Consider the following 13524-nt stretch of genomic DNA (forward strand, 5'->3'; position numbering starts at 1 on the left):
AGGCAGTGCTGTCGAGGTCTGTCTGGGAATATGAATCAGAGTGCAGCTCAGAGCTTTAACCCTTGTGCTGTCTTCTCTTCGACCATGAACTTGTTGTCCATCCAGATCAAAAGTGAAATTGAATTTTTGATGTTTTCAGCATTTTTATCTCTTTTTTTATGCTTTTGACACTTTTTTAAACGTTTTCTTTTTAATTCATGGTCAATAAACCTAATTCATATGACATTATACCTAATGTTTGAGTTAAAAAGGCAGAAATCATAAATTATTCTGACTAATAGTTAAGATGAGAGGATGTTAAGTGGATCACCGACTGGTTTATGTCAAAGTTTAGTCAGGATGCTGTTTTAAAACCATTTAAAAATGTTTTTCAAATGTTATAAAAATTGAATAAAACACCCCAAATTCAGTGAAAGTAATCATTAATTTTACCTGCAAATCCATTTGGCATTTTGGTTCAAAGAAACCCATATTTCTGATATAAAAATTAGAAAATGGGTCAAATTTGACCCGAGGAAACACAAGGGATAATGAGTCATGAAGAGACAAAGCAGCAGGTCACAGTGTTTAGTCTGTGAGATTTTAAACACACCTGCAACATGGGATGAAATGAGAAACACTGACATGAAAACCCGTCAAAATATTGTAAAAAAGTAATTTCTCATGTTCACTTTATATAATAAAAGCCATGGAAAATATTACCATACGATGCTGTATTGATCTTTTTCCCAGCCCTGTACCGATCCAGCCCTGTACCGATCCAGCCCTGTACTGATCCAACCCTGTACCGATCCAGCCCTGTACCGATGAATGAATGAATGAATGAATGAAAACTTTATTGAACAACAATCAACAAGAGGTTTTCAAAAGGATAAAAACACAATAAAGCCCAAAGGCTTGTTTCCATTGTGGTCCTTAAGATGGAAGGGGAATACAACACATGGACTAAAAACACTGAGGACAAAGGGGAAAGGGGTCAACTAATAATCAAAACAGACAAATAAAACAGATCTAAAACACAATGGAAAACAGGGACTAGATTCCCTGACAGACATACAGCCACATAAACAGACAATACAGTACAAACAACAGTACAACATTCCTAGTACTTCAAGGATCTTTTGAATTTGTTTATGGGCTTGATAACCATTTTTTTATTGAAGATTTAAAATGAAAGTAGGAGGAGCTCAACAGTTTAAGGTTGGAAGGTAAGCCATTCCACAAGACAGCTGCCGAGTATAGGAAAGAGTACAGGCCCTGAGTAAAACAGCAGGGCCTGTAATCTGTGGAACTCCCCCTAGTGGAATAGCTATGCATATCACTAATTTTTTAAAAGTAATTACATAAATACTTGGGTGCCAGGTTATTTCTTATCTTATAAACTAAACACAGTTTAAGTTGGGAAACTCTCTCCTCCACTCTGAGCCACCTAAGACTGGAGAAATGGTCAGGGAGAAGATGAGTTCTAGGATGAAGTTTAAGAACCACTCTGATCAGTTTATTTTGTCTTTATTATTTGTCTTTGAGGCTTTTAGTAATGCCTGTATACCAAGATGTACAGGCATAGTCAAGATGGCATTGAACAAGAGCATCAGCCAGGATTTTCAAGGTGTTACTATCTAAGAGGCTGGATATTCTTGCCAGGAACTTAGTCCTTTGGCTTACCTTTGAGATAATTTTTCGGGCCATAAACTCCCCTGATAGTTTGTTGTCCAGTATACAGCCTAAGTAAGTGAACGCTTCCTTGGCCGTAATTTCAACATCATCTACGACTACCCTAAACCCCATAGACTTTTTCAGTTTAACTCTGGACCCAAAAAGAATTGACTCTGTTTTGCCCAGGTGGAGAGAGCTTGTTGTCTGTTAACCAAACACTGAGGTTAAGGAGCTCTAAACTAAGCAACCTTTCCACCTCTGATTTCTCTTTATGAGAGACTAAAATAGCTGAATCCTCTGCAAATAAAAATAAATTACAAGTTATGGCAGACGGCATATCATTAACATATAACAAAAAAAAGAGAGGACCCAAAATGCTCCCCTGGGGAACACCACACGTTAATTTAAGTGGTGAGGACAAGGTCCCTTCCACATCTACCACCTGTTCTCTGCCAACCAGGTATGACCTCACCCTTTGCAGAGAAGTACAAGAAAATCCCAGAGCTTTGAGTTTGTTTAAAAGGATATCATACTGAACCGTATCAAAGGCCTTTTGAAGGTCTATTAACACCATGCCACAAAAGTTCCCCTTATCTACCTCTTTCCTAATAAAATCTAAAAGGTAAAGCAGACAGGTATCAGTGGAATGGGCTTTTCTAAAGCCTGATTGAAAGTCAAATAAAAGGTTCTGCTCTGCTAAATAACTGTCTATTTGCTCATAAATGATCCTTTCAACAATTTTTGATATTGAACACAGGATAGATACAGGGCGGAAATTTCCAGGATCAGATTTAGGCCCCTTTTTATATAAAGGTATCACTCTTGCCACCTTAAATTTATTTGGAAAATGGTTATTTTCAATGGATAAATGAATAAGATGACAGGAATGATTATTTCAGCAGCATCTCTTAGAAATCTGGGAACGGAGTCAACCCTGTACCAATCCAACCCTGTACCGATCCAGCCATGTACCGATCCAGCCCTGTACCGATCCAGCCCTGTACCTATCCAGCCCTGTACTGATCCAGCCCTGTACCGATCCAACCCTGTACCTATCCAGCCCTGTACCGATCCAACCCTGTACCGATCCAGCCCTGTACCGATCCAGCCCTGTACCGATCCAGCCCTGTGCCGATCCAACCCTGTACCGATCCAGCCCTGTGCCAATCCAACCCTGTACCGATCCAGCCCTGTACCGATCCAACCCTGTACCGATCTAGCCCTTTCATAGGATATCATACGTTTTGGTGTGCATACATTTTCATGCGGACCTGTGTAACCGCATTTGGCGGGTTGGCGGATGTCAATTTAAAGCCCTGGTGATGAACATTTCAGCCTCAGGGTGCGCTTAGTGTTGCTGTAATCCCATTTTGTGCTTCAACAATAACCAGCCCAGATTCTAAACTGTGCTGAAAAGCTGCTGATTGGTGGTGAAAGAAGGTTAATCCGGTGTTTGTTTGTTCTGCAGGTGGAGGAAGATGTTGAGATGCAAGATGTTGCTCTGGCAGCTCGCTCTCCGCTTATCTTACCATGTTGTTCCAGGTAATTCATGTCAATTTTAACTTTATTTACAGTTTCAGATCCTAACAGGAGTTATCTCAGGACACAAAGACACTGATAAAGTTAACAAATATACAGAAATATGATTCATAATAATTAAAGCAGAAAAGAAGAGGTGTTCTGATACGATACCAGTATCAGAAATAAGTCAGACACTGCTTAAAATGCTGGTATCTGAATCAGCGAGTATGCGAGTCTTCGCACCAATCTGATACCACGTAATTTAGCCCTAAAGAAAATCTACTTTAAAGTAGTTAATTTATGTTTTTTTATTGTCAAGACTGACCGTCAAACTAATTCATAAAATACAGTTATTTGGCATTCTTTCTCAGTAACCTGAGCCAGGCCATAGAAACCCCTTACCCTATCCATATATATATATATGTTTTTTCTTAATGCACTGGTATCGGCCGATACGCAAGTTCAGGTATCGGAATCATGAAGGAACATTTTTTATTTTTGTCCTCAGCCAGTCTGTGTTTGGGGGGATCGGACATCTTTGTGTCGATCAGAGAGAACAGCCCGATGGGTCAGTTCATCTCTAACCTCAGTATCAGAGGAGAACCAAGAGATAACACCATCCGCCTGTGTCTGACTGGAGACAGCGCCGACTGGTTCTACCTGGAGGGTCGGACCATCAGACTCAACGCCTCTGCCTCCAGAGTCCTCGACCGAGAGGTACACCTGGACCCTTATCTATATATCTTCCTGTGTGTTAGTCCCACCCCTTCCTGTGTCCACCATGGGACTTTATTTCAGTAAAAATGTTTCCGGTAGTGAGCGGGGAGAGACAGATAATTATGGGCTGAAATATGTGCCACCAGAAACTGAATTTGAATCATTTATATTTGAATTTGAATTGCTAAACTTGAATAATTGCATTGAAAAACTGAATTTGAATCACATAATTTGAAATTGTATTGTTTAATTTGAATCATTCCATTGAAAAACTGAATCTGAATAGTATAATTTGAAATTGAATTTATTCGTTTGTAACTGAAGTCTAATAAAATTTGATCTTCACTGAAAATTCAACTCTCTATATATCCTCACATTCAGTTCTCACTATTCAGATTCAGATCAGCAAATTCAATTTCAAGTTACTGAGACAGACATCCGGGTACTTGGAGGATGAAGGAAGAGCAATCGAGCGCAGATCGATAGGTACAGTTCAGTGGCGCAGGATTAGCACTAAAGATGCCAAACTGTTTTTGGATGTTGGAACGAAAGAAATGACAAAAAAACAGCAAGGGATAACAGTTCACAGGTGAGGATGTGTTTTATGATATATATGGCGCCTTGGACCTGCAATCTGAGCTCGGCGGCTGAGTGCGTTTGCGGCGGCGGCGAGGACGGAGAGAAGCTAAAGCGGGGCAGCAGAGTCCGTTTGCGGCTGCAGGATCTGGAGCTCACTGCCCGCTTCCTGGAAGCCAAAACCGACACCACGCTGCTGGAGGCCCGGGCCGTACTGCTGGGACGGCTGGAGGGAAGGGAAGCCCGGGAGAACTAGAACCAGGACTCAGCGGAGCGGACTGTCACAGCTTGCTGAAGTTTAAATCACAGGTTTCCTAAAGGGAGTCTGGCGGGACTGTGGACGACGAAACATGATTTTAAGTCTCGTTAAATAAATAACTACATGCAGAACTAAATGAATGAATAGTGGAGCAGTGAGCCTGGACATTTCAGTCTGTTTAAACTTCACTTTGAAGCAGAACCTCTTAGTTCAGAAGGGTGAAGTTTCTGTTTGGACTCAGATCTGTGAACTGATTATAATAAATATTCTTTTTATAAACACATGAATTAGTCTCTTTGTTTTGTTTGTTACTGCACATGATGATAAAGCTACACTTTTAAATCACAAACAAAACTAACTTTAATATGTATATAAACGCTATAAGGAAGGAGACAAACGATCAGATATTAGAGTTGATTAAAAATAGACTCAAATAATAATTTACTATTTTGCTTTTTAATGTGGAAACATCTTGTATAAACTCAGGGGACTGACTCTTACATCACATTGTATTGCAGGCTTGCTGATGTACAAAGTAAACCAATGCAATTCAAATGTTTAAATTAATTAACATGTATTTTCAAATATGGATAGTCACACTACTTTGCATGCAGTAGGCTAGGCTAAGGTAGCCTAAGTAGCGATAGTTCATTTTAAGTTTACTTAAGTGGAAGAATGTGACTAATAAACCTAGTCCTACTAACACCAGGCATTACATTTTGAACATTGTTAACAGGTAGATTATATTATCTATGAGTCTCTGGGTCAAGGCGAGGCTGTGCTCCAAAACGTATGTGCTGGCCGAAGAGGAGTCCTGTGTATCTGCGCCACTGAACTCTACCTATCGATCTGCGCTCGATTGCTCTTCCTTCATCCTCCAAGTACCCGGATGTCTGTCTCAGTAACTTGAAATTGAATTTGCTGATCTGAATCTGAATAGTGAGAACTAAATGTGAGGATATATAGAGAGTTGAAGTTTCAGTGAAGATCAAATTGTATTGGAATTCAGCTACAAACGAATAAATTCAACTTCAAATTATACTATTCAGATTCAGTTTTTCAATGCAATGATTCAAATTAAACAATACAATTTCAAATTATGTGATTCAAATTCAGTTTTTCAATGCAATTATTCAAGTTTAGCAATTCAAATTCAAATATAAATGATTCAAATTCAGTTTCTGGTGGCACATATTTCAGCCCATAGATAATGTTTAGATCCTGTTTGAATTGAGCCATGAATTACACACATGATGTTTGTCAGTTTAAAAGATAATTTAGCAAGTGAAGAAAATCTCAGTCTTTTTTTTTTTTTTACTGAAATAAGGTCCCATGGTGGACTGCGGAGGAGGAGGGACTTCACCTTTCTATACCTGCAGCCTGTTGCACCAGCTGTGTGTGAGTTCGGGTGAAGTTAGTTTTATAAAGTTAAAGTTGTGTCGAGGTTGCACCACAGAGAAGTTAGGTTCATCCTATTACTGCCGTAAAGTCCACACTAACCAGAATATTGTCACAGACTAAGTGATGTTTTTACTTCCAGCGGCCAATCAGTGAAACGCACTATTCTTTATTATTATCATAATTATTATTGCCGTGTTGTCTCTCTTGCCAATTGTCTTTAAACACTTGGCTCCACAATAGCGAAGAAGATAAGAGCTAAAAATAGCTAACGTTGGTAACGTTAGTCACCAAACAGCTACAGAAAGGTACATGAACCAGGACCAAGTGATATGATTAGCTGATAACTTTCAACCTTAACCTCCAGCTAACGTTAGTGAAACATAACAACAGAGACATTGAGTGGTGAAACAACTACAACATGGGTAATATAACTATATGGGCAGATGAAAATGTAACATTATAACAAATATGATGATAGCCTAAACTAGCAAATATATTATATTATAATTAATGTTAGAAGCCGTTAATTAGAAGGTGATCTAACCCGAGTCTGCCGCCAGCAGGTCGGTAATCCTCTGTCTAAGGCCGGCTACACACCGCCTGCATGGCGTGAGAGTGGTATGAGCGTGGCGTTTCTGTTGCGTGTCGCGTGTAAAATAGGCGTCGGTTCTATTTCTAGAACGCACGCGTTTTCTGAGACATGCGTGTCACACAAGCAGTGTGCACGCTCTAACATGTTAACATGGGAGCCCAAATATAAACGGACACGCCACGCAGCTGACACGCTCACGCCACGCAGCCAGTTTGTAGCATGAGTATTAATGAAAATCATCATAGATATCCAAGGGGTTTAATCATAGAAAAAACATTTCACAGAGGACTTTACACCTACTAACGGCTAGGTGGAACTACTTCAGCTGGTGCAACACTCAAAGTGTTAGCAGCGCCCAAACTCCGACCTAAGTTACAACTAAGTTCAATAGTCTACGTCTGAACTTAGGCACAGCTGGTGCAACCGAGCTCTGGAGTTTAATCTGCAGGAAGGTTTTCACAGACGTTTGTGTCTCAGGTTCTAGGATCGGTGCTAATCGCAGAGCTCACCTGTTTCCAGGACGATGTCATACAGGTATGATTTTACTACCAAACTATATATATATATATATATATATACAGGGCATGAAGTTAACTTTTTTCACCACCAGCCACTTTGGCAGGTGGATTTTTAAAGGGCTGCCTTTTTTTTTGCCTCATAAAAGGTGAAAAACAGGACTTGCTGTGTCTCTATGATCCTGTCCTGTCCTATTCATGGTAACCTACTCGTGGACATTGCACACGTGCTGTAGTAGGGGGTCCAGCCTTGATAATACTGCATAGGGGTCCGGTGTTGGCTCGTTACACCACTGCATATAAGAGATGAGAGGACTGACAAAATCAGGAGTAGCCTACGTGCACCACAACAACAAAACAACACTGGTGAATGTGGAACATAACACATGAGTTGTTGCAAAGAAGTTGCAACTTTTTTTGTATAGTTCTTAAAAATAAAAAAAATAAATCAAAAGGAAACTTGTTTTGGGGAGAATAATAATTAGTACTATTAATTAATTACTCTGGGCTGAGATTTTCTAGGAACCTTACCAAAAAGGCTCAGGCTGATGATGTTGGTATAATATGAAAACAGCTGGTGGATTTAAGACACAAAATAATAATTTATTGAATGAATCAAATACGAACATGTGTCAGTGGCTTGTTGATCTTTACATTGTTAGTTAATTTCCTATCCTGGGCTGGGACTCACATTCCTACGGTTTCATATTGGACTTTAACTGATCATTGCACTTACAATTAAGTAGCTGTCCACAATTTAGGTCATCCTGTAGGTCTCATCTGCATTTTTTCCTGCATCCACCGTGTGTGATTGTGTGTGTATGTGTGTGTGTGTGTGTGTGTGATTGTGTGTGTGAGTGTGTGTGTGTGTGTCAGTCGCGGGGGAAACGGAGCAACAGGCCCGCCCGCTGCAGACAGCTGACAAGATGAAACAGCAGCAACGTTCAGAGACTTAAGAGTGAAAAATCGTTCCAGCGTACATTGATGTTACAATGTCTACATGTTGGCAGGACGGTCTGAAATGTTTTGCACGGTCAATTCGCTGTACGTTTTGTTGGTAATGTGAGATGTTCGAGTCACACACGTCTCGTCTTCATAACATAAACAAGGAAATGAATTTGACCCGTTCTCCCTCCCGCTTGGTCAGTTGCTGCGCGATATGGAGCCCCGGCTGTCAATCAATGTCTTCCAGTGATGCGGGCCCCTGATTGGACCAGGCCCGTAAGCAACCGCGTACCCTGCTTACCGATAGTTAGGCATCTGAATCACTCAAAGTGGCAGGTAGATTGACAGTGTTACCCGCCAATTGCAAAATTCACCCGCATTATATATATATATATATATACATATATATATATATATTATAATAATATCAAAGGTGTTTGTCTAAACAACCAGACCGGAAAGAGACTGACTTAAGACTCTAGGGGCGCATGACGCATGGCGTGGAGTGCGGACCCTGTGCACCTGTTTTTGTTTGTTTGTGGAGTTTTGCCGTATTGTATCTATTTGTAACACAGACTGTACCTGGCGATCATACTGGGAAATATGTTCGTCAAGTGATTGGGATTTTGATCATTTTCTGGGACATTGCAATCGTGGCTAGAGCAGTGCTGCAGAATCAATGGAACAATGGATTACCGGCATTTCCTGTTTACTCCAGGGAGTTTCTGATGAACTTTCAACAGCTCAGCTATCCGCCACCAAATCTCGTATAGATATCCTGGAATAATCCATCAAGCTGGCCACCTTAAGAACACCAAACATAGGAGGAAAAAGTGAGGATCCAGAGGTGGAATAAGAAACCGTCTTAAAAGGAGAGGTAGCTGCTTCCCTCTCCCTACAGTCACGCTATCCAATGTGCGCTCACTACAAAACAAAATGAAAACATCAACCTGCAAGGATACTCAATGCTTCGATTTGGCAGAGACACTGCACGGACAGCAAAATGTGGATTATGCATGTTTATAAATATCAGCTGGGCCACCAACTTTATGGCACGTGAGACAGATTGCTGCACTCATTTTGAGATTATGACTGTGTCCATTTGACCTCATTATTTGCCCAGAGAGTTTGGGCAAATCACAGTCACATTAGTATACGTTCCAGGCCCTGAATACGCGCAAGCGGCTGAGTGCATAGCTGCCAGTTACAACAGAGCACAACGTGCTTCCTCTGATGATCCGATCTTCTTGTTGGGAGATTTTAACAGATGTAATATTTCTACCCATCTGCCAAATCTGGAACAATATATTACCTGCCCAACGAGATTGGATAGGACCCTTGATCAATGCTATGGCAATGTAGAGGGAGCTTATGTTTCCATATGTCGTCCTCCTTTAGGACGATCTGATCATAATGTTATCCACCTTTTACCTATGTACCGTCAGAAATTAAAAAGGGAAAAACCGTCTGTTAAGGATATTTAGGTCTGGACAAATGAAGCAATTGAACAGCTGAGGAGCTGTTTTGATTTAACAAACTGGGACATGTTCTTTAGTGAGAAGGTAGCCTGCAATGATCAGGAACTATTGACAGACACTATTACCAGTTATATTCAATTCTGTGAGGATGCTGTCATAAAAACAAAAAAGGTCAGAATCTATCCCAATAATAAACCATGGGTTAGTAAAGGACTAAAACACAACTTAAATCAGAAAAAAATGCCTTTTTAAGGGGAGACCAGCAAAAAGTGAAAGAACTGCAGAAAGAACTAAAGAGTTTGACCAAAAAGGCAAAACTGGACTATAAAGATAAGGTTGAGGGGAAATTAAGGAATGGGAACGCAAGGGATGCCTGGAGAGGACTTAACACTATGATGGGAAGGAATCATAAAATAGCACCTCAGTGCTAAGACCCTGTCAGACTCTCAAATGATCTGAATGTTTTTTATTCTAGGTTTGATAAACATGATTTCAGTGACAAATGTGATTTTGCTTATGAGGGGATGAGAGCCATGACATTAAGGGAAAGGGATGTGACCTTACTCCTCCAGCATGTCAACCCCCACAAGGCCCCTGGACCAGATGGCCTCAAGGGAAGGTTACTGAAAGAGTGTGCCATTCAACTGGGTCCCATCTTCACCCAGAAGATGGGACCCAATGCCAGTTTTGTCCCTCAGGCCTGGAAAATGGCGACCTTTATCCCAGTGCCTAAAATAACATGCCCTAAGTCATTCAATGACTTTAGACCCATTGCCCTCACGTCTTTATTATCCAAGTGCTTGGAGCGTGTAGTGGGCAAAGAATTAAAACTGCAAACGTCTGAGCTCATGGACCCCATGCACTTCGCTTATAAAGCGGACCGAAGTGTGGAGGATGCCACCCTCACTCTTTTAGATAAAATACACAGTCACTTAGACAAGGCCAAAACTTACACTCATGTACTTTTTATGGATTTCTCCTCCGCATTTAATACTGTCCAGCCTCAGCTTCTCCTGGAACGCCTAAGTTCCCTTAATGTCAGCAATAGTCTTATTCTGTGGATTAGGGAGTTTCTGAGAGAAAGGCCCCAGCGTGTCCGTATGAACAATACCATCTCTGACTGCCTTGTCCTAAACACTGGTGTCCCACAAGGGTGTGTCCTGTCCCCCCTTCTGTTCTCTATATATACCAATGAGGTCAATTATAACAGCAATGAATCTACACACCTAATTAAATATGCAGATGACATGGCCCTTGTTGCCTGTTTACAGGATGCTAACAGCCCTTCCTACTTTCATCACATCAACCATCTTATCACTTGGTTTGACAGCAGTTACCTTGATCTGAATGTCAGTAAGACCAAGGAACTGTGCTTTGGAGGAAAGAGGGGAGCAGGCAACAGAGAACCTAACAGAGAACCTAACTTTATGCCCATCACCATGAAGGGGAAGAATATGGAACAGGTCAGTAACTTCAAATATCTTGGGAAAATTATAGATGAAGATCTCACATTCCAACCTAATGCAGACTACATCTACAAAAAGGCAAGACAGCGTCTTTACCTTCTTAGAAAACTACGAAGCTTTAACACCAGCAAGCACACCCTGACCATGGTATATAGGTCACTCACTGAGAGTGTTCTCACGTTCAACATCCCCTCTTGATATGGGAACCTCTCAGTGAAACATAGGACTAAGCTGGCTCAGGTGGTAAACCAAGCCAGCAAAATCACAGGAGAGAAACAGTTACAACTCAACACCATATACAGTCGTTCCATGAAGCAAAGGGCTATCCAGGTCTCCAATGACCCTACCCACCCCCTACTTCCATCGTTTCAGCTATTGCCATCTGGCAGAAGATGGAGGGTCCCAATGGCCAGGAAAAATGGGTATAAGAAGTCCTTTGTTCCTTCTGCAGTGTCCATCCTGAATCAAGGCAAACTAAAATAATTCGCCTTCCCACTCACTCATTTACCACCCTGCCAGGGCGATGTTGAGGAGAATGATCAGAACTGAGATTTTACTAGTATTATTTATTCATGCCTTTTTTATATTGTATGTAATTATATAACTTAACTTATATTGAGAGCTGTGTTTTATGTGTTGAGAGCTGTGTTTTATGTGTTTTATGTTACTAGAGTGCCAAAGAAGAATTTCCAGTGTATGTAAATTCAGTGGACAATAAAGTTTTATCTATCTATCTATCTATCTATCTATCTATCTATCTATCTATCTATCTATCTATCTATCTATCTATCTATCTATCTATCTATCTAGACAACTGGGACTGAGTTTTATGACCATGTTACATCAAACGATGGAGCTGACGGGAGCGCCAAGACTCTAGCACCCAGACTTTAGCAAGACTCTCAGGATTTCATTCCCAGATTGGCCACTGAGACGGTGGAGTCACACTGGAAGGTCGGCATTAAAGCTACATTGAGTAAGAATTTCTCCCATCTAGCGTTGAGATCATATATCGCAATCAACTCTCTCTCGCCATGCAGTTCAGAGTACGTATTGCAGCTACGGTAGCCTTCACCATATCTATGGTCTTCACGAAGGTGTACGAAGGTGTACGAAGGTGTACAAAAGGCCGTCTATCAGCCGTGGTTGTTGGAGTGCATGTCGGGAAAAGCCGCGGACGCACGCTTCACACCACGAGCGGGCACGTGTGCCACCCAACGGAAATGAGAGAGAAAGAAAAGGAGACTGCAGCGGTCCGGAGGATAATTAACTAGTTGGGATTTGGTGTGTGTCCAAAAGCAGCTCCAATGTTCACTAATTTTTCTGATGATGCCGGTCTCTTGCTCTTTTCAATATCCGTTTTCTTTTTCTTCTCCTGTTCCTGAAATTTTGATTTTGAATACGTGTGGTCCTCCTTTTTCCTTCTTCAAACTTGCCTGGGCCGGGAAACGACGATACCCATTAGCAGCAGCTGTGAGTCGAAAATGTGAAAGGTGGAGCAGTACGTCCTGTATGTCTCTTACCAGCTAACCTATTTCAAGATGGAGCATGAATATGGAGCGTCTACCCCAGTTCATGCAAACGCAAATGTAAAATTCCAAGCCAATAGGAATGGTGGTGGTAAATATTCATGAAAAAGGACAAGTTTGTGAACGGGCAACACAGATTTTGATAATGAACAACTACAAATGTTACACACTGGGGCTTTAAGGGGACCTCTGTTTTAACCCAAACCACAATCTTTTTCTAATCTTGACTAGTAGTTTTGTTGTCTAAACATAAATGTCGTTGCTGGATGATGCTCACTTTTTGTCTAAGTCGGCCAGCGGCGAAGGCGAAGCCTCTCAGGTCTGCGAAGGCGAAACCCCTCAGGCGGCTGAACAGCTCGTCGGACTCTTAGGCGGCCGGCGGTGAAGGCAAAACCCTTCTGGTGGCCGAAGAGGATGACGAGGTCTCACAGGAGGCCGTCAGCGAAGGCAAAACACCTTTGAAGACCGCGGTGAAGGTGATATCCCTCTGGGGTCCGAGCATGAAGGTAATATCCCTTTGGAGGCCGGCGGCGAAGGCGAGACCCCTCAGGAGGCTGGCGGCGAAGGCGAGACCCCTCAGGAGGCAGGCGATGGGTCAGCTGTACAGGAGCCAAGCCAAGGGTCTGCTGGGCCAGGGTCCGCCAACAAGACACCAGGATCAGAAGTCAACTGGGCAGCTGACAGGACACGGGGAGCAGGAGTTGGTCAGACTGCTGACAAAACACTGGGAACTGGAGTCTCTGGGACGCCGGGGAACGGCACTGACTCTTGGGCGCCGGAGAACGGCACAGTCTCACAGGCGCCGGAGACCGGCAAAGTCACAGGGGCAGTCTCTGGGGCGCCATAGGCAAACAACGCCACTGGGGCAG

The 13524-nt window shown here is 42.0% G+C and overlaps 1 protein-coding gene across 5 annotated transcripts in view; it reads left to right on the forward strand.

The window, feature by feature from the left end:
- LOC120553492 (cadherin-related family member 5) overlaps window positions 1-13524 on the forward strand; it is a 36197-nt gene that overhangs the window by 1651 nt on the left and 21022 nt on the right. For 3 of the 5 annotated variants that reach the window (XM_039791976.1, XM_039791979.1, XM_039791980.1), the window contains exons 2-5: window positions 3125-3198; window positions 3686-3894; window positions 7200-7256; window positions 10932-11123. In XM_039791976.1, coding sequence (XP_039647910.1) covers window positions 3135-3198; window positions 3686-3894; window positions 7200-7256; window positions 10932-11123 — 522 coding nt within the window. In that variant the 5' untranslated portion in view covers window positions 3125-3134. The remainder of the gene's footprint in view (window positions 1-3124; window positions 3199-3685; window positions 3895-7199; window positions 7257-10931; window positions 11124-13524) is intronic. The other 2 variants (XM_039791977.1, XM_039791978.1) reach the window with 2 other exon arrangements.

Source organism: Perca fluviatilis, chromosome 23, assembly GCF_010015445.1.
Source record: "Perca fluviatilis chromosome 23, GENO_Pfluv_1.0, whole genome shotgun sequence".
NCBI lineage: Eukaryota > Metazoa > Chordata > Actinopteri > Perciformes > Percidae > Perca > Perca fluviatilis.